Source organism: Calidris pugnax, unplaced genomic scaffold (assembly GCF_001431845.1).
Source record: "Calidris pugnax isolate Ruff unplaced genomic scaffold, ASM143184v1 scaffold28, whole genome shotgun sequence".
NCBI classification, from domain to species: domain Eukaryota; kingdom Metazoa; phylum Chordata; class Aves; order Charadriiformes; family Scolopacidae; genus Calidris; species Calidris pugnax.
This window is the reverse complement of record NW_015090842.1, coordinates 20,310,349-20,330,768: the sequence shown is the minus strand read 5'-3', so window position 1 is coordinate 20,330,768 and position 20,420 is coordinate 20,310,349. Positions and strand designations below refer to the sequence as shown.

At 42.4% G+C, this 20,420-nt stretch overlaps 2 protein-coding genes across 10 annotated transcripts; one reads left to right on the top strand and one right to left on the bottom strand.

Moving 5' to 3' along the window:
* Nucleotides 1-550: 550 nt before the first annotated feature.
* Nucleotides 551-14,527, bottom strand: DNAAF1 (dynein, axonemal, assembly factor 1). 5 transcript variants are annotated; one of them, XM_014942430.1, is made up of 14 exons: nucleotides 14,338-14,527; nucleotides 13,472-13,685; nucleotides 12,986-13,126; nucleotides 12,393-12,528; nucleotides 10,270-10,361; nucleotides 9,208-9,429; nucleotides 8,325-8,491; nucleotides 7,945-8,066; nucleotides 7,192-7,406; nucleotides 6,347-6,595; nucleotides 5,701-5,810; nucleotides 2,913-2,981; nucleotides 1,399-1,777; nucleotides 551-1,207 (listed from the first exon to the last, which is right to left on the bottom strand). In XM_014942430.1, exons 2-14 carry the CDS (start codon nucleotides 13,587-13,589, stop codon nucleotides 1,173-1,175), a joined length of 2,055 nt encoding a protein of 684 aa, XP_014797916.1. In that variant the 5' UTR covers nucleotides 13,590-13,685; nucleotides 14,338-14,527; the 3' UTR covers nucleotides 551-1,172. The 5 variants fall into 5 exon arrangements, with proteins under 5 accessions (XP_014797916.1, XP_014797917.1, XP_014797918.1 ...); XM_014942431.1 differs by having other exon boundaries at nucleotides 1,399-1,774; XM_014942432.1 differs by having other exon boundaries at nucleotides 551-1,777.
* Nucleotides 14,528-14,618: 91 nt separating this feature from the next.
* On the top strand, nucleotides 14,619-20,396 carry LOC106888307 (hydroxysteroid dehydrogenase-like protein 1). Of its 5 annotated transcripts, XM_014942442.1 has the most exons (4): nucleotides 15,383-15,518; nucleotides 16,371-16,603; nucleotides 18,878-19,323; nucleotides 20,237-20,373. In XM_014942442.1, exons 2-4 carry the CDS (start codon nucleotides 16,384-16,386, stop codon nucleotides 20,255-20,257), a joined length of 687 nt encoding a protein of 228 aa, XP_014797928.1. In that variant the 5' UTR covers nucleotides 15,383-15,518; nucleotides 16,371-16,383; the 3' UTR covers nucleotides 20,258-20,373. The 5 variants fall into 5 exon arrangements, with proteins under 5 accessions (XP_014797925.1, XP_014797928.1, XP_014797924.1 ...); XM_014942439.1 differs by lacking the exon at nucleotides 15,383-15,518 and adding an exon at nucleotides 14,619-14,695 and having other exon boundaries at nucleotides 18,878-20,396; XM_014942438.1 differs by having other exon boundaries at nucleotides 18,878-20,395.
* Nucleotides 20,397-20,420: the final 24 nt, after the last annotated feature.

The following is a 20,420-nucleotide window of genomic DNA, read 5'->3' as shown; positions in this document are numbered from 1 at the left end:
AGATGCGGCATGGGGAGGGCAGGGAAGCAGAGAGAACTGGGCTGAGGCATCACTGCTGGTACCGTCCATCTCACTTTGGCACGAGATACCGCTGTGATGTAACAGAGAAGGCAATGGAAGGATTCCTTTGGTCGGCTTGTTACACGAAACCTATCTTGCTGCCACTACTGACTGGCTGGTTATTTTTCTGTTATATTTGAATTCCAGATCCTGAGACACATCTCTCAAGGAAAAAGGATGAAAATGGGAGAGCTAAGTGTATGTTCCATCACAGACTGTCCTAAAAAGGTAAAAACAGACTTTCCATGCACAGACACTATTTCTGCATCTGGTTTTCCATAAATAGTCATAATGTTTATGAATATTAGATCCATAAAGTACCCTCTTAAGAAGCAATAAATCTGTTGCTCAAGTCTTTCTGGTATGACATAGTTGTAAGGAGATAAAACAAGGAAAAATATATTTGGTTACAGGTAGAATCTTTATTTAACTCATATGACAGAAACATTACATTATGGATTAAAACAACATATGTAATGAAACCCTAAGATATAAACATTTAACTAAGTAATTTTTAGAAGGAATCAGGGGGTAAAAATTACATAAGAGAGTGGAATTTAACCTTAAGACAGTAATGCCCTCACTTTCAGAGGCAGCAACCGCTGACAGCTGCCCTGGAGGGCTTGGAGCTGCGGAACCGCGGCAGGTTTGGCAGTGGGGACACAGACACTGGCTCCCTGTGGGTCACAGAGGATTATGAGCAATTTTCACGCTGACACAGCCACAAGTTCTGCCCTGAAGGTGGAATGCAGGAGGTCGCAGCAGCCTCAGACCGCTGGAAACACCAAGTCCTTCTGCTGAAAGTGGTGGGTTCTATGTCAAAATAAGCATTAGGTCAGCTTTAACTAACAGTTCCAGTGCTGAACTCTGCATTTTGAGAATAACCACAGGCACTGTGCTCCACATTTGGTCTGTTATTTTTTTCAAAGGGATTAATCTAATTTGCTCTCAGGGCTCATTGTCACCTTGTGCTTTGTGAAGACATCCTTTACCCTCAGCCAGGTACAGTACTTCTCCATTGCTGCTGTTCTCTGTTAGACCATGAGGGCAGAAGGCAAATGAAACCTACTGGTGGTCTTTAATACTGGAAAAAGAGCTGTAGAGCCCAATTTTTAAAAACCATTTAAATAAAATTCAGCAAGAACTTCTGTGTAGAAAAAGAGAAAATAGCATTTTAATTCCTAACTTATTAGAATTCACACATAAATAAAAGGAAGAAGTTAACTAACAGTGGATACAAAACTTTTTCCACAAGAGCTGAACAAATCCTTACTTTTAGTGCAAATGTGCCACCCACCTTTTCCTTTGTGTCACTTAATTATGTCACCATCATCTTACCAGAGCAAGTAACTGTAATCTTGCTGTCCCCTTCCCATGGGCTTGGGTCATCTGCTTGATTGCAGACTGGTGACAATAGCAAATTATTCTGGGGTTCAGTGACAACCTCTTGTATCAAGGGTTTCAAGGGAGTTGCTTGTTTATCTTTGATCTCTGGGTACCTTTCCAAATTAACAGGCTCTGTAACGAAGCTTTCAACAAGGGGTCTTAAGTGCTCCATTTCATGCTCTTTATGTATCTTACACATATTTGAAAAAATTGCTGTTGGAACTTCTTCTCCTACTGAATTCTCAAACATGCTTTTATTGTTTTCCTCTAATGCTGAATTGTTGTCATTTGTCATTTCAGAAATTATTTCAATCTTTGGGTGATATTCCTGCTGTAAAGGTAGAAAATGTAGTTAAAAATACATTACTCTAGATGTAAAAGCTAAAAGGTGGGTAAATACCTCTTGGATCCCCATAACGGCTGTGCTGTGCTCTTCTCCCAAGAGGTATGGGACATGTGCTTCATGCCCACAGCTCTGCTGCTTTGTGGGTGAATCTTGGGTTAATTATTTCTCAGGCTAGCAACGAACTGACCATAAACTATTACCAGTTCTTAAAAAGAAGACCCATTTCAGCAATGTGTGGGCTCAGTTCTATTACTTACCTCCAAACCCAGGGACCCAAATAACATCTGCATCTGGCTTCAGTTAAGAGCTGAACACCCTTTGGAACGTGAGAGTTGCTCAACTCTTACTCCTTCAATAATACTCTTTGTTCCCTTCCCTTATCTTAAGCGGAGGCTTTGTTGGCCAAGACATTTTGCAACACTGTTATGAGTCCGTGGCCAAAAAAGCAAATAAATGCCATGCCTTACACTGACTGTCAGGAAAGTTTGCATTATCTTGAAGGGACTTGCGAAAACATGTACTGCATCAGCCTCTCTATCCAGCAAAGCAAGTATGAGTCAACAGCAGCACTATAACCAGAGCTGGGCTTTTAATCCTTGCTGTTTTTTTTTTCCTCTTCTGTTTCTGTTTATAGGTTGTTGCCCAGATCAGTCTGAGCACAGCACAAAGCTCACGTGGGCTTCTATCTGAGTAGCCCCAAGTGGAGCAGAGTTTCACTCTCTGTGTTTTCAGTTGAAAAGTCTGATTTCATTCAGCAGTAGGTGATTTGTATTAACTGTTCAGTCCTTTGCAGCATATCAGTACCAGTAAAGTATATTTTAAGAGTAATCTACATTAAAACACTACATGCTACTAAGAAATTAATTTTATTTAACTGTTGCATTACTTGATCTTAGGTTTTAATTCTATTGTTGCAATGCAAAAATTTAAAAATTCAAATTTTTAAAAAAAGATTTACAAGTGGATAGAGAAGACCTGCTGAAACATCCATTATTTTAGTTCATAAATGCAAAACTGATTCAATTTCCCAAAACAGTGTTTCATAAATTATTGTATTTTTGAAAAACATTTGTAAATGTGTTTAGGGAAGCTTCATCGCTAGAATTAAGAAGAATCTTACCTTTTGAATAAAGATTTTCTCTTCTGGGGGAAATTCACTTATATCTGTATCTTCTAAATCAGGCAGTTCCTGAAGACAATAACAAGATCATTAATCTGTGGAAGAAGCTGTCAAAAAATGACATCTGTAGCTCACTGGGAATCTTCTTCAAAGCAAAGCTTTTTGGGTTAAAAGGCCACAGCCAGGAGCACTGCACTGTCGCCCTCTGAGATGACAGTCACCTCTGTTAAGCACATGTGGGAAAAGTAAAATTCATCTGTCTCCAGAAATAGCAGACAGGAACGCAATAACCTTAATGTCAAACTGAATGCAGTTTTCTACTATACTGTGTGACTATGGGGAAGAAAAAAAAAAGGAGATAAATGGATAAACAGCAAGGCATTAACAGGATTTTAAAAGCAAACATGGTGTTAAAGGAGAAGCTGTACATGTGGTTTATGTCTATAAGCTGTTTCTTATCTCTTCAATAGACTTAATCTCAACTGCAACCCATCTTTATGGGTAAGAAACAAGTAAGGATCTGAAACCAACTGTCAGTAAACTCTGTTAGCCTAAATATATCTAATAAAACAATGGTTTACTGTGAATGCCTCATCATTAAGGATATAGACCTGCAAACTTGCTGAGAACTGGTTTTCCTCAGAAAGGTCCAATCATTTCAGCTTTCTGTTAGAAAAAATTACCGAAGACAACTGTCGCTCACTGACAAAAAGCAAAATTAGAGAGTGGGAATACAAAATCACAGGTAGAAAGTAATACCCTTTTTGTCATTTTTTTAGTGTAGGCCAATAATGGTAGAAGCATCTCCTTTTGGTTTTAGAGCTTAATGATTTTGTAGCACACTGGTTGGTGCGGTAACATCGGGTACATCTAACCTGTACTGTCTTGTGTGGTGAAAATTATTACAGAATTAAAATGAACAAAGAACTTTCTGTTTCATGATGTGGTTGTAGCTAGTGAAGCATGTTCTGAAGTCCCATGGGTTTATAAGAGTTGCATTAAAAATGTACAAATGAAGATTTGAGACTAATGCCAGTGAGTGGAATCTGATGTCAATAGGAAAGTGAAATAACTGCTAGTCTTGTTCCAATTAGTAGGCTGCATTTCCAGCTTAAACCAAAATCACTAACTAAAATTCTCCTGGCTTAGGCACAGAGAATGTAGTTCAAACAACTGCCAGGGCATGTACAGCAACACAGGCTTGTTTCTGCTTGACAGAGAGATGTCACAACCACCATGTTACAAATCCTCCTCCACTTTTCTCCCTTATATTACTACTGAGACCATCTGCTGACTCTGGGATATGAATAAAGACGACGGTGCTGCTCCAGAGCTTCTCACCATTGGCACTGTCACAGCCATTCCCTGCTATGGCAGCACTAAGCCTCTTCGGAAAATCTGCAATAGCGTAAGTATTGGAGGGCACTGGGAGAAGCTCTTTCCATTAATAAATGTCTACTGGATAATGAAGTAGCACAGAACACTGAAATGTGTATTAGTGTGAGATCTGGGTTTCTTTTTTTCTTCTGTAGAATTAGAATAGTCACACTTTTTATGTGTCAAGAGAAACCCCATGCATGTATGTTGAAGACTTCCTTTTCCACTGTGTTAAAGTTTGATCAAGGGAGTGTGCTATGGTGCCATATAGCACCAAGGGAAAGACACTGAATCTATGAGATCTTCACCTGGGGGGTACCTACACTATCACTATTCATTTAATGCTTTTAGTTCAGACCCTGCTTATAAAAATAGTATTGTATATACTTGGAATTGCTGCCAGTCCTCTCTACTACCCTTGTTAAACCTGTAATTAAAACCAGCCACACAGGAGGATGAAGCAATAAACCCTCTACTCAAGCAGTGAGGTGAGCCCTTCGATAACAGCATGGAATTTTGACCTGGGAAATTAAAGAGCGCAGAAAAGATCTGAGACACTTTTCTAAAACATTCTAGTAAAAATTTAGTTAACAATGGCAGTATAAGGGATCAAAGAGTATATTAAGTGCTCTGGGAAAGCATATGCTCAGAAGTTTGTTATTGTTACTTATGTCATGATCTGACACTGTCAGTTTAGCAGCAGTGTTATAACTAGGACATACTGAATAGTTCTCCTTTGAAGTAAGACTGTGTTTGTCAGTGGTATCATCCATGTCCTCCTCATGGTTAAATGTGATTAAACATGTTCAAATGTTTGCATCATCAGACAGAAATCTTAGATAACGGATATTACAAATGTTATATACTCGAATAATGTCCATTCTGCTTTTCTTGGAAATATACCTAAAAGTTGTATTTTGAGAATTAATTTATAATATCTAATACTGCTAGCTAACATTTACAATGAGTGGGTGGCTATTTCTTCCTTATGCTTTTTCTGCAATAGTTCATGTTTTCAACTACGTATTTCATTTGAGTTTTGCCTAAGAGTATGTATGTATCCCTTACATTCCTTTTATTGTGATTTCTGTTTTTTAAATGAGAGCCTTCATTAACTTCTCCAGAGAAATCACTGAGGTACAAGGCCAACTTCAGGTGATCTATGGCCAAAGGACAAACTAAACCTTGGAAGCGGCAGTAAACTCTCTACACACACTACACTAGAGAGAATGAAGACACCCTACAACTTCACTTTGGTTCTTTTTTTGTTCTTTCCTTTTAATTTTACTAATGGTAGACCATTCTTAGAAACATGGCCATGTAGTTTTATTAGCCAGGATGTTACATGAATTAATTTGGGAGCAGACAATACTCAAATCTGAACTTCCCAAAATTGGAATCCAATACATACATCAAGATAAAGTTTCTCTGGTGTCTCCAGTTTGATCTCTTCAATTTCAGCATATTCATCCAGTTCAGCAAGCGTGGCCTTTTCAGTAGCTTCCTTCTCTCTTGGTAGATCTACAGAATAAATAATAGTGAGATGCAGAGAACTAACTGAATAAAATACTTTCTACACGGCAACAGCAAGCACTGCAAAACCAAATGACTGGGGACCTGACTAGCACTGCAGAACTCACAGCTGAATCCAGCTCTTTGTCTTTCCATCAGATTCTTGGTCTCCCTTATATTGCATAAATTAATATTTGCATTTTGCAGTAATGTATTCCACAAATCTACAAAAGCATTCTTCCATGTGTGAAGGCACAAAACCACCTCTAGAGCTCTCCTGCCCTGTCGCTAAACCTGGCATGAATGAGACATGGAATTCCACCTTTATGTAGCAGAAGCTGCAGGTTGAGCCATCAATTTTTTTAGTTTAAGGATATTTTATCCAGTATTACTTGATTTTCAAGTAGTCCCTGTGGAAATCTAATGGGATGTTCTTATCTATGAATTGGTTTGAATCATAGCAGAGGTGGTGCTACACTAAAACAGAGTTTGGCTCATTGTCTCTGCTTCCCCAGTTTGGTTTGACTCTTCACTGTGTACATTACCGTCTGTCGTCTTGTTGAAGTTTGAGTCTCTGTAAGAATCTGATTCTTGTGCATCCTCTTGAATCCTAGCATGAGTATTTCCAGATGGGAAATCTGTCTTATCTCCCTTATTTGGTAGAACTGTTGTCACTTCATCATGGGCATCAAAATTTTCATTTCTAAGTTTCTCATTCTTCTCTTGAGTTTCTTCCTCTTTTGAGGTCTCTGGTGCATTAGAATTTCCATCACTGTCATCTGTATTTGCAGGTGCTAATACAGAAGAGTTGAGTTAATCTAGCACTACTCATTCTAAATATCCAAACTCTACTACATGGTTCTTAATAGTTTGGCCTAAAATATGCATCAAAAGCTCCCACTGTGTTTCAGCAGCTATTTGTAGATCAGCAGTCCTCCGAAGATTGCAGCAATGTTGTGGGTTTTCCTATCTCAACTCCCCAGCAAATACACTTCCTGAGCAAAAAATTCACCTAGAGAAAACTCAAGAGTAAATAATTATCTGGTATCTACAGATGGGTGCCTGCCTCCACCCATGAACGCCTGCTGGAACCCTGACCAGCGCCTGGTTGTTCTGGTGAAGGGTACAAGAGCTTGAAATGCTGGGACAGAAAGTCGTTTGTTGTTTTTCTATTTCATCAGTAGTGAGAAAGGTGAAGATTGCTTAAAATCATTGTGGTTAATCTAAGAAGCACCAAGATCAATAAAGTATTTTGTATGGGAAAAGAAGATTTATGAACATATTCCAAAAATCGCATCAGCCTGCTTCTCAACATTTGGGAACTATTCATTTATTTTAAACATTCAAATCGAAGCAGACACAGGGATCTTTCAAAATAGCAACAACAAACCTTCTAAGATGTCTGTTGCACCTCCATTTCCACATTTTACACTTCTATCTCTTTCTTCCATATACTTTTGACTTTTCTTTTCCTCTGCTTTTTGTCTGATTGTTGCTAAAGCATTGATGCTATCTTCAATTTTTTTTCTCTCCCTGGTTTCCCACTTTTCCCTTTCTGCTTTCTCAGCTTCAAGCCCTCCAACAGCCCAGGCTTCTGCACAGGCTCTAATAAAAACACAAAAGTTTGCTGTAATATAGCTAAAAAACTCCACCTTTATAATGAAAGAAAAACTTAAAATAGTTTGCAACAGTATAAAATAGCTGCAACAGGAAAGAAAAAAGAAAGCATACAGCAATGGCAATCCTTTACACAACAGAGATGCATATGTATCGTATCTTTTTTGTGAAACTGTAACAAAAGAAACAAAGATATCCAAATGCTGGTGATGACACCAGCAGAGATCTAAATGAGCGCTCAACTTGGCTCTTTTCCAGGCACTTGCTCAGTGGCTGTTTGCCTCTAGTCTACAGACTGCATAAAACAATTCTGTTCAAGAATTAATCCTCTTGTGAAAATACATGTTGGGTTTTTTTTCTAGGTGTGTTAGAAGTAGAACCCTGTAGTATAATAATCTTGTATTACAAGTCACCCACCTTCAATAAATTATACTGGTCTTCCACCCACAACAAAATTGACAAAACATGGATTATGCTCATTAGCATTTGAGTTTTAGTGCTGCGTAAAGATGGCTCTGTTTCTTACCTATCTTTTGGGAAAACTGGTCTGTCATCCAGGTATGTTAGTTGTTTTAACCGAACAATAAGTGTCTTTCTATAATTAGCAATTTTCTTTATCACTTGGTTTCCCATCAAATTCAGCACATGCTAGAGAAAAAAGGGAAACAATTTTTAAAGTTGAGCAGCAAAAGAACCCCCAATCTGGATATGCACTTTCCCTATCATTTCAAAAATAAGAAGTGAATAAAACATCCTGCGTGTTGCAGGTAATCTACAAAAACCCCAAATAACGTTTAATAACATGTCTTTTAGACTGATACCTATTATGCACTGTACTACTGAGAAAACCATTTAATGGGATTCCCCCATATACATGATACAAACCCTCATCTATATCCCACTTACCAAATTAGGCATGGTCTCCAGAACAGTTATAATGTTTGGATCACTTATGCTGTTGTGGGAAAGATCGAGGACAGAAATACTTGGGCATTCTTGCAAGTGCTGTATATCTTCCACTGTTTGTAACTTATTGTGAGCGATCTGCAGAGTCTGCAGGGCTTTCAGACAAGCTGTCAGACAATGAAAGGCAAGAGTCAGTGCTTCACAGAGGATTTTCTGGAGCAAGTAGAAAACTGCATTGTCAAAATAATTGTTGATATTGAATTGGGAGCTTTTTTCGTTATTCTAATATATGCGGGTTTTGACCAGGCCTCCAAAGCTGCCTTCTTCACCCCTGGAAAAATAGTTGTTTGGCTTTAGGATGGTGGATATTTTTAATTCATGTTTCAAACTAGTCACAAAAGCAAGAGCTTGTGTTTCAAATTGCTCCCAATGTTCACAAATGATAATGTAGAGGAATTTTTTTTTATTTTCTGCTGAAGATGGAATAAATCCTTCAACAGACATAAAAGATTTGGTAATTATGTCTGCAACTGCCAAAGCACACCTTAACTGTAAAGTGAATGGTGAAAACTGGATTGTCAGCCTGTCTGCAACACAGGTAAGTACTGAGATACTATTAAGAAGTGAGAAAAAAATGACTTAATTTTCCTAGGTATCTATGTGAAAGTAATTACTGTGTATTTCCTGTTTTCTCATCTATTTAAATAGCAAAATACATAGTTTTGACTCTTCGGTAGAAGCCTTGTATGGGATATTGTGCAAAATTTTAACATGAATGAAAAAAAACATTGAAACTAGTGCCTCTAATAATAACTTAACTTAGGCAAAGCTTAGGAATATGGGCTCGTTATAGGTTAAAACATGTTGCACCAGCAGTTCTTACAGAGATTCTCAATGGTCTTAATGTAGTTGTTACTGATATTGAGGGAATACAGCTTTTGTAAAGGTTCAAGGTTTTCAATTTTGCTAATTAAATTGAGTTGCAAGTAGAGGCAACGCAACTCCGTCAGAGCCTCCAAATTCTCAATTTTTGTTAAGCCGTTGCATTCCAGCCATAAACACTTCAATCCAGTATACTCTTCCAGGTTTTCCAGGCGGTCAAATCCTGCAGAAAAAGATGTTTTAAAATGAAATTGAATCAGTTGAAAACAAGTCTTTGGAAGAGTAAATGCCTTTAAACCAGCGCTGCTGAAATAGCCTGTGAGAACACTTGTAGTCAAGTTGCTGTCAATATTTTCACTGAATTACTGGTACAGTACCTGGCCCATAACAGGCCAAACCATAAAGGAACCTGTGCTGTTCTATATCTGGTGCAGGCCTTTAGATGCTCAAATAATACATATTAAGAAAATAGCAAAACCAAGGCCAAAGGTAGAAGGTAGATTTAGCACATTCTAATTATTTAACACAATTCTTATGCTAATCTGAAGCAGCTAACTGTATCATGCAAAAACCTACTGAAAGATCAGCACAGGATGATCCATGTTCATTCTAGCAACTTCTTTTACTTTTAGTAGTATTTGATAACATGCAGCTAGTCTTCACTGTTCATTTCCTTCCTGAACATTTTTATTTGGCAGTAAAAAAGTCCCCAAAGCTGGAAAGCAGCTTCTTTATACAAACACATTTAAGAAGAAATACATTTCTCAGAGGGAAAGACATTCTCAGAGGCTACTATTTTGGAAAAAAAAAAAAAAAAAAAGCGCCCTTTGATTGCTATTGATTCTTTGAATGACTCCACAAAGTGAATTAGGTCTATAATCAGTTCACTTTTCTGCCTTTCATATTGACTCATTTTGTTCCACAATTTCACTATTATATATACAATTAAATTATGTTTCTAATTTAAAAGAATTATTTGGTATCTTACTTCAGTGAGCCATAAAATACTCTGCTAAAATACAACTTAGAATGATAAACCTAAACAGTCATGTCCACATCTTACCTTTATAATGCAAGTAAAGCGTATCATTTAAGTATGGGGTCAAGTATAATTTTTGCTGTTTACAGATATCTCGCAGAATCTTTTTTGTCATTCTGAAATAATAATGGGAAGCGGAAGGAAAACAAAAAATGTATTTCAGTGCACATTCTAAACACCACTAATGGTTCTTTTATGCAAGAGAAATAGCTACAGCTTTCAAGACTATACTCCAAATAAAAAAGCAGTACTTTTTTTAGAGTGGCTTTCCATTTCTATCTGTTTCAAGTGAGTTCTCAGGCATTTCTGCTAAAAAACAGAGAGTACATAGGAAAGTGGGTAGGGAATTAGGGAGTCCGTTCTCTTGGAAAAGAGCAGCATGATTCTGTGTTAAATTCTGGTTCCTTCCTCTCTAGTTCTTTGCCCCAATCCTTGCTGCTTTGGTGCAGGACCTTTGGTGGCATAGCCAATGCACAACGTTTTTCTCAGACTAGAAAAATCAATAATTATCAGCCTAACATTTTAATGAAATGCCAACTCTGAAATAGCACTGAGACAGAGGACTTGGCAAGAGGCATTGGGCAGAAAGCTACAGTGTGGAAGAGCAGAAGTGCAGGGGCAAAGCACTTTGGCCAACGGTGGCCAAATGAGGCCAAAGCTGCACGCTGCAGTCGAAAGGGCAGCAACCCCCCAAAGTGGTGAGTAAGTTCATGGGGGAGCCTGAAAACTCTGCAAACAGAAATGGATGGCAACAAAGAGCAGCTGATGGGGTGAGTTACACCCTTATCTGGGATGCTGTGCTAGACAGCGCTGGGTCAACAGTTTCATGAATTTGGTAGTCCCTGAGTAGTGACTTTGCAAAGAATGACAGGACACTGGTTTTGGAGACAAAGTGTTCAGGGCTACATAAAATTTAGTAACACTATAGACAAGAAACTTGGGAACCCATCAGGAAAACATGCATCAAAACATTCCAAAGCAGAAAATATCTGTATCTTCCTGCTTAGAAAGATCAGATTCTGTAAAACAGAATTCCAGAATAAAACTTCTAATAGATATCCCTCACTTAAAGAAATACTGCAAAAGTACAATGTTAAATAATCCAAAATTATTTTCTACTTCTAAATTACATCTTAACAAATTGAACTTCGCATTTGTGGTCATATGTATTTGCAGGCCTAAGGTCTGTAACAGTAAGATTTTCTTGGCATTAAGATATTTTCAAAATAACTAAAAAACTTGAGTAACGGCAGTGAGGTTAAACCTTTCATAATTAATTTGCCTTTAGATTTATTTACTTACTAGACTAAAAATCTCAATATTGCTGAAGAACAAAACTGTAGTAGTCAATTAGTCAACAGATTTCTTGAGGCAATATAAAATATGATTGTCAGCCTGTAACTGTCCTGTAACCCAATGTGCCTGATGTAAATCTCCGAAGGAATGAAAAATTTGTAAACTGTGAGCAAAATCTTTAAATATAGACTGTTTTCTTGTACTCTCATCCCAGGTACATTATTGTATGCTAGCTATTTGCAGTATATCCCATTGTTTTCTATTGTGCTATCCCACGTGACCAGACTTTCAACCATGTTATTAAATAGTACCAAATAAGGGTTTAATTTTATTATTTGCTTGCAATGTGCTTAATCACAGATAACATGAGAATAATCCAATTTCAGAACTATTAATTAACAGCCATTGCAGCACATGCTGGTTTAGGCTGGACCAAAATCAGAGCCAGGTCATAGAAAGGAGATGTGTCTTGTTGCTAACCATCTGAAGTACCTCTGTATTTCCTCTGCTAAAAACTATCTTGACAACTGTAATATTTACATTGTGATGAATTAATACAATGTATTGTCTGAACCGATGCTGAGAAATGGTCAAATCTGCTGACAAGACTCCCACGAGAGTTTGCACAATTTTCTCCAGATCCATCATGTAATTAGAATGTAGTCTTCTACTTTAACATAAAAAAAAAAGCTGTACAGATGCTGGAAATATCACCAATTCCTGATTTATTGATTATTCTCAAGTTCACCTTCAAAATTATTCTCCTGAACTAACATGTCGAATAGTGAAACTCCCATTGACTTCAGTGATGCAATGGTTTAAACAAAAATCATCCACAAATCATGTGTTACCTTACACGACCACTCTTCTCTTCTGTCCTTTGACTGAATGAGCTTGTTACCGATTTGTGATCACGATCTGATCTTTGTCCATTCTGTTGATCTGCTCTGGACATACAGTTGATGGTTTTTTCTTGAGTTTTAACATCTTTGTAAGTAAGAAAACAAGTTGTAATTCAACAGCATGGGTGGGGAAAAAGTATCATGTTGGCAATTATTTAAAAGAAATATTAAAGAGCTTTTGAATATTAATTTTAAGAAATAAGTGTTGCTGACATTTTTAAGGAAAGGAAACAACTTTTTTAGAAGGCAAAGTAGTAAAATTAGTAGCAGAATAAATAAATTGTTGAAATTTGCATATTATTTTTTTTTAGATCTAGAAGTAAGGTAGTACCCATCAGTCTTAAGATCATTATAACGTAGAGTGACAATAAAGTACTGGCACCAATGTTTTTACGGTCTTAGACAGCTACTATATATTACATTTAATTAACAATAATTTGAATTTTAAAAGACTGCTAATTTGCATGTAAAGTGACTACAGTAATGGTGTATCTGAGACATCTAAAACACTGTTTGTCAGTCTAGCTCCCCTACAAGTTTACCCTTTTGCACTTGTTGGAAGGTGTCTCTGGTGCTATACTCCTTCAAGCTGTCTTTAGACTGCCTTTGATTAATTGCATTTTCAATAGCCTTCTCTTCAGATTCTTGCTCTGCACCTTCTAGTTGCGCTTCCAGTCTGTACACTTAAAAAAGATACAGTGCAAGCAAGCTGATTGTGCCGGCTTATTTAAATATGATTGTAATAAAAGCATTTAAAGGTCAGGCTAGCTGTATGATTGAAACACAGGGAAAGGTTTCTCTCCAGCAAGAAGAAAATGAAACAAATAAAAAAAGCACAAGAAGATAGCAATCGTGGAAGCCTCAATTATGGCAAGATTTTCCGTGACTTCAGTGGGAGAAAGAGTAAACTCATATTGTGTCCAGAAGAGTAATGGCAGACTTGATTTCTAGGCTTTATGTTCACTAAATTGCCCCAAATTCACCCTAGTGAGCCAGCTGGAAGGGCTCACCTTTGTTGATAGAATTACCTTCATTTTCTGTTTGGGTAGCTTTGTTACCGGTGTCACTCACAGAAACTTCTGGCACCTCCTGTGCAGTAACCTCCTCTCCAAGGTCTTTGTCAAAGTCTCCATTTTGTGACTGCATTTTAAGATATGTGATTTAGACAAACATCAGCCAAGTTGGTATTTGACTTACAATCCAACTTCCAGACAAAATGTGTAAAGGCCTTAGCAGGAGAACCTGTTACAGATAAAAAGACCACATGAGTAAATGACTGGAGCCAGCAATCTGGGGCTATTCATGCCACTGAAAGGCAGGGAGAGTTTATCTTAAATTGTGCCCACTGTGGATCTCACTCAGAACAGAGAGGCCCATGGCTGAGAACCCTCCCAGAACGAAAGCAAGTGACTTTTTTTCCTTTTGAAGCTGGTGCACTGAGGATGCATTGGTGGTGCTGAAGCACAGCCTGCCTCCTGCCCCACTGGAAGCTGGGCAGGCTCCAAGGGGAGCTGCAGTCTCCCCATGAGGATTGAGGAAAGTGCAGTTTCGGCCCTGCACTTTTCGCGGCTGTCGCCTGGGAGCTCTCTAGACAAGACTCATGTCCTACAGCACACCGTTGTAACCCAAACACACAAATACAGGCTGGGCAGAAAATGGCCTGAGAGCAACCCCGAGGAGAAGGGCTTGGGGGTGTTGGTGGGTGAGAAGCTCCACGCGCCCGTCAATGTGCGCCGGCAGCCCAGACAGCCCCCTGCAGGGGGGCTGTGAGCAACCTGCTCTAGCGGGAGGTGTCTCTGCCCAGGGCGGGGGGTCGGAACTCGATGATCTTTGAAGTTCCTTCCGATTCCAACCACTCTATGATACCTCCCGTTAAACCTCCAGCTCCCTTTACCTGACCCAAGACCGGGGCTGGACCAGGTGTTCCGGACCCAGGCTCCGGTGCACGGGGTGGACGGCCGCTCCTGGCCTCGCCGCGGTACGCCCCGGTCACCAGGAGACGCAAACCGCGGAGGACGGGAGGCAGCGGAGCGGAGGGACCCCGAGCCCGAGCCCGAGCCCGCTCCCGAGGCCGCCGGCCGCGCTCCCCAACAGCCGCCGTCACTATGGCGACGCCGCGCGCAGCCCCACAAGGCCCCGCGGCCGCTCCCGGCGGCCCCGCGCAGGGCACAGGCGGCGGCGGGCCGGGGGAGCGCCGAGCCGAGCTGCTGGAGAGCCCTGTCCCGCGGCCGGCAGTGAGGAGCGGCGAGCGGGTAACGGGGTGATTGGGGGGGGGTTTTCCTTTAGAGGCGGGGGGGAGGCGGCGGGCCGGTCCCGAGCGGCGCTGTCCGTCCCCGCAGGGTGAGGCCTGTGGCACGCAGCGGGGCTGGGCGAGCGGGCAGGGTGTGGGCGGCCCTAAAGGCAGCGGCGGTGAGGAGCCCGCTCCGGCGGTAGGCGAGGTGCTGCCGAGGAGTAGGCCGTTGGGTTTTGTGCTTGTTTTTAAAAAATTGCTCACTCGTAAAAACCTTGTGAGGAGGCACAGCAAGCTTTCTAGTGAAAGCTGGTGACATTAATGCGGGGCACCGTCCCGTGGCTCAAGGGTTTCCAAGACATAAGAACCTGCTCTAGCGGGAGGTGTCTCTGCCCAGGGCGGGGGGTCGGAACTCGATGATCTTTGAAGTTCCTTCCGATTCCAACCACTCTATGATACCTCCCGTTAAACCTCCAGCTCCCTTTACCTGACCCAAGACCGGGGCTGGACCAGGTGTTCCGGACCCAGGCTCCGGTGCACGGGGTGGACGGCCGCTCCTGGCCTCGCCGCGGTACGCCCCGGTCACCAGGAGACGCAAACCGCGGAGGACGGGAGGCAGCGGAGCGGAGGGACCCCGAGCCCGAGCCCGAGCCCGCTCCCGAGGCCGCCGGCCGCGCTCCCCAACAGCCGCCGTCACTATGGCGACGCCGCGCGCAGCCCCACAAGGCCCCGCGGCCGCTCCCGGCGGCCCCGCGCAGGGCACAGGCGGCGGCGGGCCGGGGTAGCGCCGAGCCGAGCTGCTGGAGAGCCCTGTCCCGCGGCCGGCAGTGAGGAGCGGCGAGCGGGTAACGGGGTGATTGGGGGGGTGTTTTCCTTTAGAGGCGGGGGTGAGGCGGCGGGCCGGTCCCGAGCGGCGCTGTCCGTCCCCGCAGGGTGAGGCCTGTGGCACGCAGCGGGGCTGGGCGAGCGGGCAGGGTGTGGGCGGCCCTAAAGGCAGCGGCGGTGAGGAGCCCGCTCCGGCGGTAGGCGAGGTGCTGCCGAGGAGTAGGCCGTTGGGTTTTGTGCTTGTTTTTAAAAAATTGCTCACTCGTAAAAACCTTGTGAGGAGGCACAGCAAGCTTTCTAGTGAAAGCTGGTGACATTAATGCGGGGCACCGTCCCGTGGCTCAAGGGTTTCCAAGACATAAGGACACGGCAGGTGCGGTGTGTGTGCTGGGAAATAGGCAGTGCTTCGGGATAGCACCGGGGACTTTATAAAGTTACGTGTCTGTCTCAGCTTGCTGTGTCTCTCCTGTAGCCATCTGTGCTTGGGAGAGTGTTATTTCTTGCGTGCTCAGCTTGTTGTCCTTGCCTCTTCTACGGGTGAATCTTAATCTTCCAAAACCTAATTTTTCAGTTGAGCTTCCCTTATCTGCTTGGACTCAAATTGCTTCATTTACAGCATCATTGATTTGTGTTATTGCAGTATAACTGATTAACAGCTAAGCCCTTGAACAGTAGCTTGAACTAAGGCTTGAACAGTAGCTAAAACAGTGAGGATGATGGTAGGCAATACCCACATTTTTGTGGCTTTTTCTGCATCAAAGTGGTGCTCAGGCTGCATGTGCTGACTCTCAGAACTTATCCGTTCAGTCTGAAGAGTTTATGTGGCCCAAGAGGCGATTGTCATTGCCTGTGTCTCTCTTATTTTTTTCCAGGCTTTTGATCACCATGGCTGCAGTGGATCGTTTCTACCTTCTGTACAGAGAGATCAGCCGTTCCTGCAGTTTTTACATAGAGGCCCTGGCTATAGTTGGAGCATGGTACACAGTCAGAAAGTGTGTGTCTCTTGCGTTTGACACTTACAGCATGTTGAGGTTGCATTTAATTCCAAAGCTGGGTGGCGAGATTGATCTTGTCAAGCGCTATGGAAAATGGGCTGTGGTCACAGGTAAGTGATATAAAATACTGTGCTGGTACTATAAAAATTACTAGCTTATATTGTTGGTCGAGCTTTATGTCACAAGCTGTGCCTGCATTATCGCAGGTTGCAAGTTTATCTTCTTGAGCAGTGACAGTTGTTCAGTGCCCTACTAAATTCACTTCCTCAGGAGATGGTTGAGCTCAGTGCATTGACTGACTGCTGGGAAAGAATCACAGAGCAATTTTTACCCATAATTGCAAGGTATAACCGGAACACATACAGGTGTAGACAGAGATGTAGACAAAATCCTTTTTTTGCTATGTGCTTTTCACATGTGCTCGAGTTGTTCAACGAGGTTTAAGTCATGTACTACTGACGTGCTTGCCTTTCATTAAGGTTCTACTCTAAGCTCTCTGTTGTCATAGAAAATATAAAACTTATATGAGGTGGGATTGCAGAAGGTTGCTACTGACAATCATGGAAACACGGTGGGATGACACACACAACTGGAGTGCTGCAAAGGATGGCTGTAAACTCTTCAGAAGGGATAGGCCAGGAAGGAGAGGTGGTGGGATGGCCCTGTATGTTAGGGAGTGTTTTGGTTAGAGCTGAAGGATGGGGAGAATAGGTATGTGTGGGGAGGAGAATGGGTGTTTATGGGTGAAATCAGGGGGGAAAGCCAGCAAGGTGGATACCATGTTGCGAATCTGTCTCTTCACCCAACCAGGATGAAAACACAGAAGTCTCACAATCGCTAGCCCTTGTTCTTGTGGGGGACTTCAACTTACCAGGCATCTGCTGGAAATACAGTACAGCAGAGAGGAAACAGTCTAAGAAGTTCCTGGAGTGTGTGTTGAGAAAAATTTCCTGACACAGCTGGTGAGGGAGCCAACTAGGGACAGTGCCCTGCTGAGCCTGCAGTTTATGACCAGAGAAGGACTTGTGGGGGATGTGATGGCTGGAGACCGTCTTGGGCATAGTTATCACAAAGTGACAGAGTTTTTGATTCTTGAAGAAGTACAGAGCAGGGGGGGATCAGGAGAATTGCTACCTTGGAGTTCTGGAGGGCATACTTTGGACTGTTTAGGAGCCTGGTTGAGAGAGTCCTTTGGGAGGCAGTCCTGAAGGGGAAAGGAGTCCAGAAAGGTTGGATGTTCTTCAAGAAGGAAATCTTAGAAGTGCAGGACCTGGCCGTCCCCATGTGACATAAGATAAGCCAGCGGGGAAGATGACTGGCCTGGCTGAATAGAGAGCTTTAGCTGGAACTGAGGAAAAAAAGAGTAGTTGCCCTCAGTAAGCCTGCAGACGGCACCAAGTTAGGTGGGAGTGTTGATCTGCCTGAGGGTAGGAAAGCTCTACAGGAGGATCTGGACAGGCTGGATTGATGGGCTGAGGCCAGTGGTATGAGGTTCAACAAGGCCAAGTGCTGGGTCCTGCACTTGGGTCACACCAATCCCATGAACACTACAGGCCTGGAGAAGAGTGCCTGAAGCTGCCCAGCGGAAAAGAACCTCAGCGTGTTGGTCGGCTGAATATGAGCCAGCAGTGTGCCCAGGTGGCCAAGAAGGCCAACAGCATCCTGGCCTGTATCAGAAAGTGTGGCCAGCAGGACTGGGGCAGTGATTGTCCCCCTGTACTTGGCACTGGTGAGGCCCCACCTCGAGGGCTGTGTCCAGTTTTGGGCTCCTCACTAGAAGAAAAAATTGAGGTGCTGGAGCGGGTCCAGAGAAGAGCAATGAAGCTGGTGAGGGGTCTGGAGCACAAGTCTTGTGAGAAGAGGCTGAGGGAGCTGGGGTTGTTCAGCCTGGAGAAAAGGAGGCTGAGGGGAGACCTCGCTCTCTACAACTCCCTGAAAGGAGGGAGTAGCCAGGGGGGTCGGTCTCTTCTCCCAAGGAACAGGTGATAGAACAAAAGGAAATAGCCTCAAGTTGTGCCAGGGGAGGTTTGGGATGGATATTAGGAAAAAATTCTACACCAGAAGGGTTATTAAGCATTGGAATAGGCTACCCAGGAAAATGTTAGAGTTACCATCCCTGGAGGTATTTCAGAGATGGGTAGATGTGGTGCTGAGGGACATGGTTTAGTGGTGGACTTGGCAGTGCTGGGTTAATGATTGGACTCGATCTTAAAGGTCTTTTCCAACCTAAATGATTCTGTGACGTTGTCTTTATTGTGGTTTTGAGATCACCATATTCAGTGCCACATGATCTTCAGATCTTCAAGCTATAATTGAAAGGACTGCCAAAAGACAAGGGTGAGGCTGTTCTGACTTTCACCTTGTTTTTCTATTTTCTATTACAGGTAGCACAGATGGTATTGGGAAGGCGTATGCTGAAGAACTGGCAAAGCGTGGTGTCAACATCATCTTAATCAGCCGAAACAAGGAGAAGTTGGAGTCTGTATCTAGAAGCATATCTGAAACCTATAAAGTGGAAACAGATTTCATAGTAGCTGACTTCAGCAAGGGGCGTGAGCCTTACCCAGCCATTAGGGAGGCTCTGAAAGACAGAGAAATTGGCATTTTGGTGAATAATGTAGGAATGTTTTATCCCTACCCGGACTATTTTACCAACCTGTCAGAGGATGTGCTGTGGGACATGATCAACATAAATATTGTTTCTGCTAACATGATGATGCATATTGTGCTGCCGCGCATGGTAGAGAAGATGAGAGGGGCAATTGTGAATGTTTCTTCTGCGTCCTGTTGTCAGCCGACACCAATGCTGACAATCTATGGAGCCTCTAAAGTAAGTTGGGGTGTTGTGTTTAATGGTATGCACTGAAAAGTAGATGCATTATAGATTGGTTGTAAACACATTCAGCAAGGATATCACAATGTACTTCAAAGTTTTTTAGGGGTTTGTTAAAGTATCAGAGGTGAATGCTACACATAATATGCAGTAAACTCTTTGTCTTCACCAATACTGGGCTTTGAACCAAATTCAGTGCTATTTGGATTATGTGTGAATGGTAGCATAACAGTAGTTTTAGGAGAAATGTTACCTTCCTCAGAGGAATGATGTGGAAAGCAAAGTGTCAGTTCTATGAGCCATTGAAAGGGTCAAGAATTTCAGCCGTCTTCTTCAGCTGAACTGTGCAGACATACCTCAAGCTACCTACATGGTCATATTTGGTAGTAAGAAAGGCTCTCTACTCATGCTTAGGCCACCGTTACAACAAGGGCTGTGGCCAAATCAAGCCACTGCTTCACCTAACACCAAGTGGCAGAAAGCTTCCGATGTCATTGTCTGTACCATATTTGGGGAGAAGTGAAAAGAACTTTCCCCCTCATAATTATTTTTCCTGGGGAGATCCAGTCAGTAATGAATAGGATGGGGCAGCTGGGTGATGCTGGAAGTATGAATGCAGGTAGGGATGTGGATTTACAATGGATGACTTGCTCCTGAATCCACAAAAGCAGCGGAGATTGTAGAAGGATCTTGTCTCCATCTGGAGTGTAAACAAGTGGTTGTTGCTCCCAGCTGTGGGTGTCTGCCCTCTGCTGTAGCCTAACCCCTGTGCAACTTTGCTCCTGGGATAGCTTTTGCCAGTACTTCCTTTTGCCTGGAGCAAACCCAGCTCTTATTACCCCAGGTATAAAACTCACTGTGGATTTTCTTCAGTGTTGAAACTGGCTTAACATTCCTGTTTCTGTTGCAGAGTATCTCTTCCCTTGGTTAAGTGTATGTAAAACTGCAACTAAATCAATTAAAAGGCCTGAATGAAAAAGAACAGAACAAAACCAGGTGTACCGAAGTTTCTTCCTTTAGCTGCCAGCATTAATCCAAATCCTAGATCAGCAATCTGGTTTAAAGCCTGGCCTCTACATCGGCACAGAAGCGGG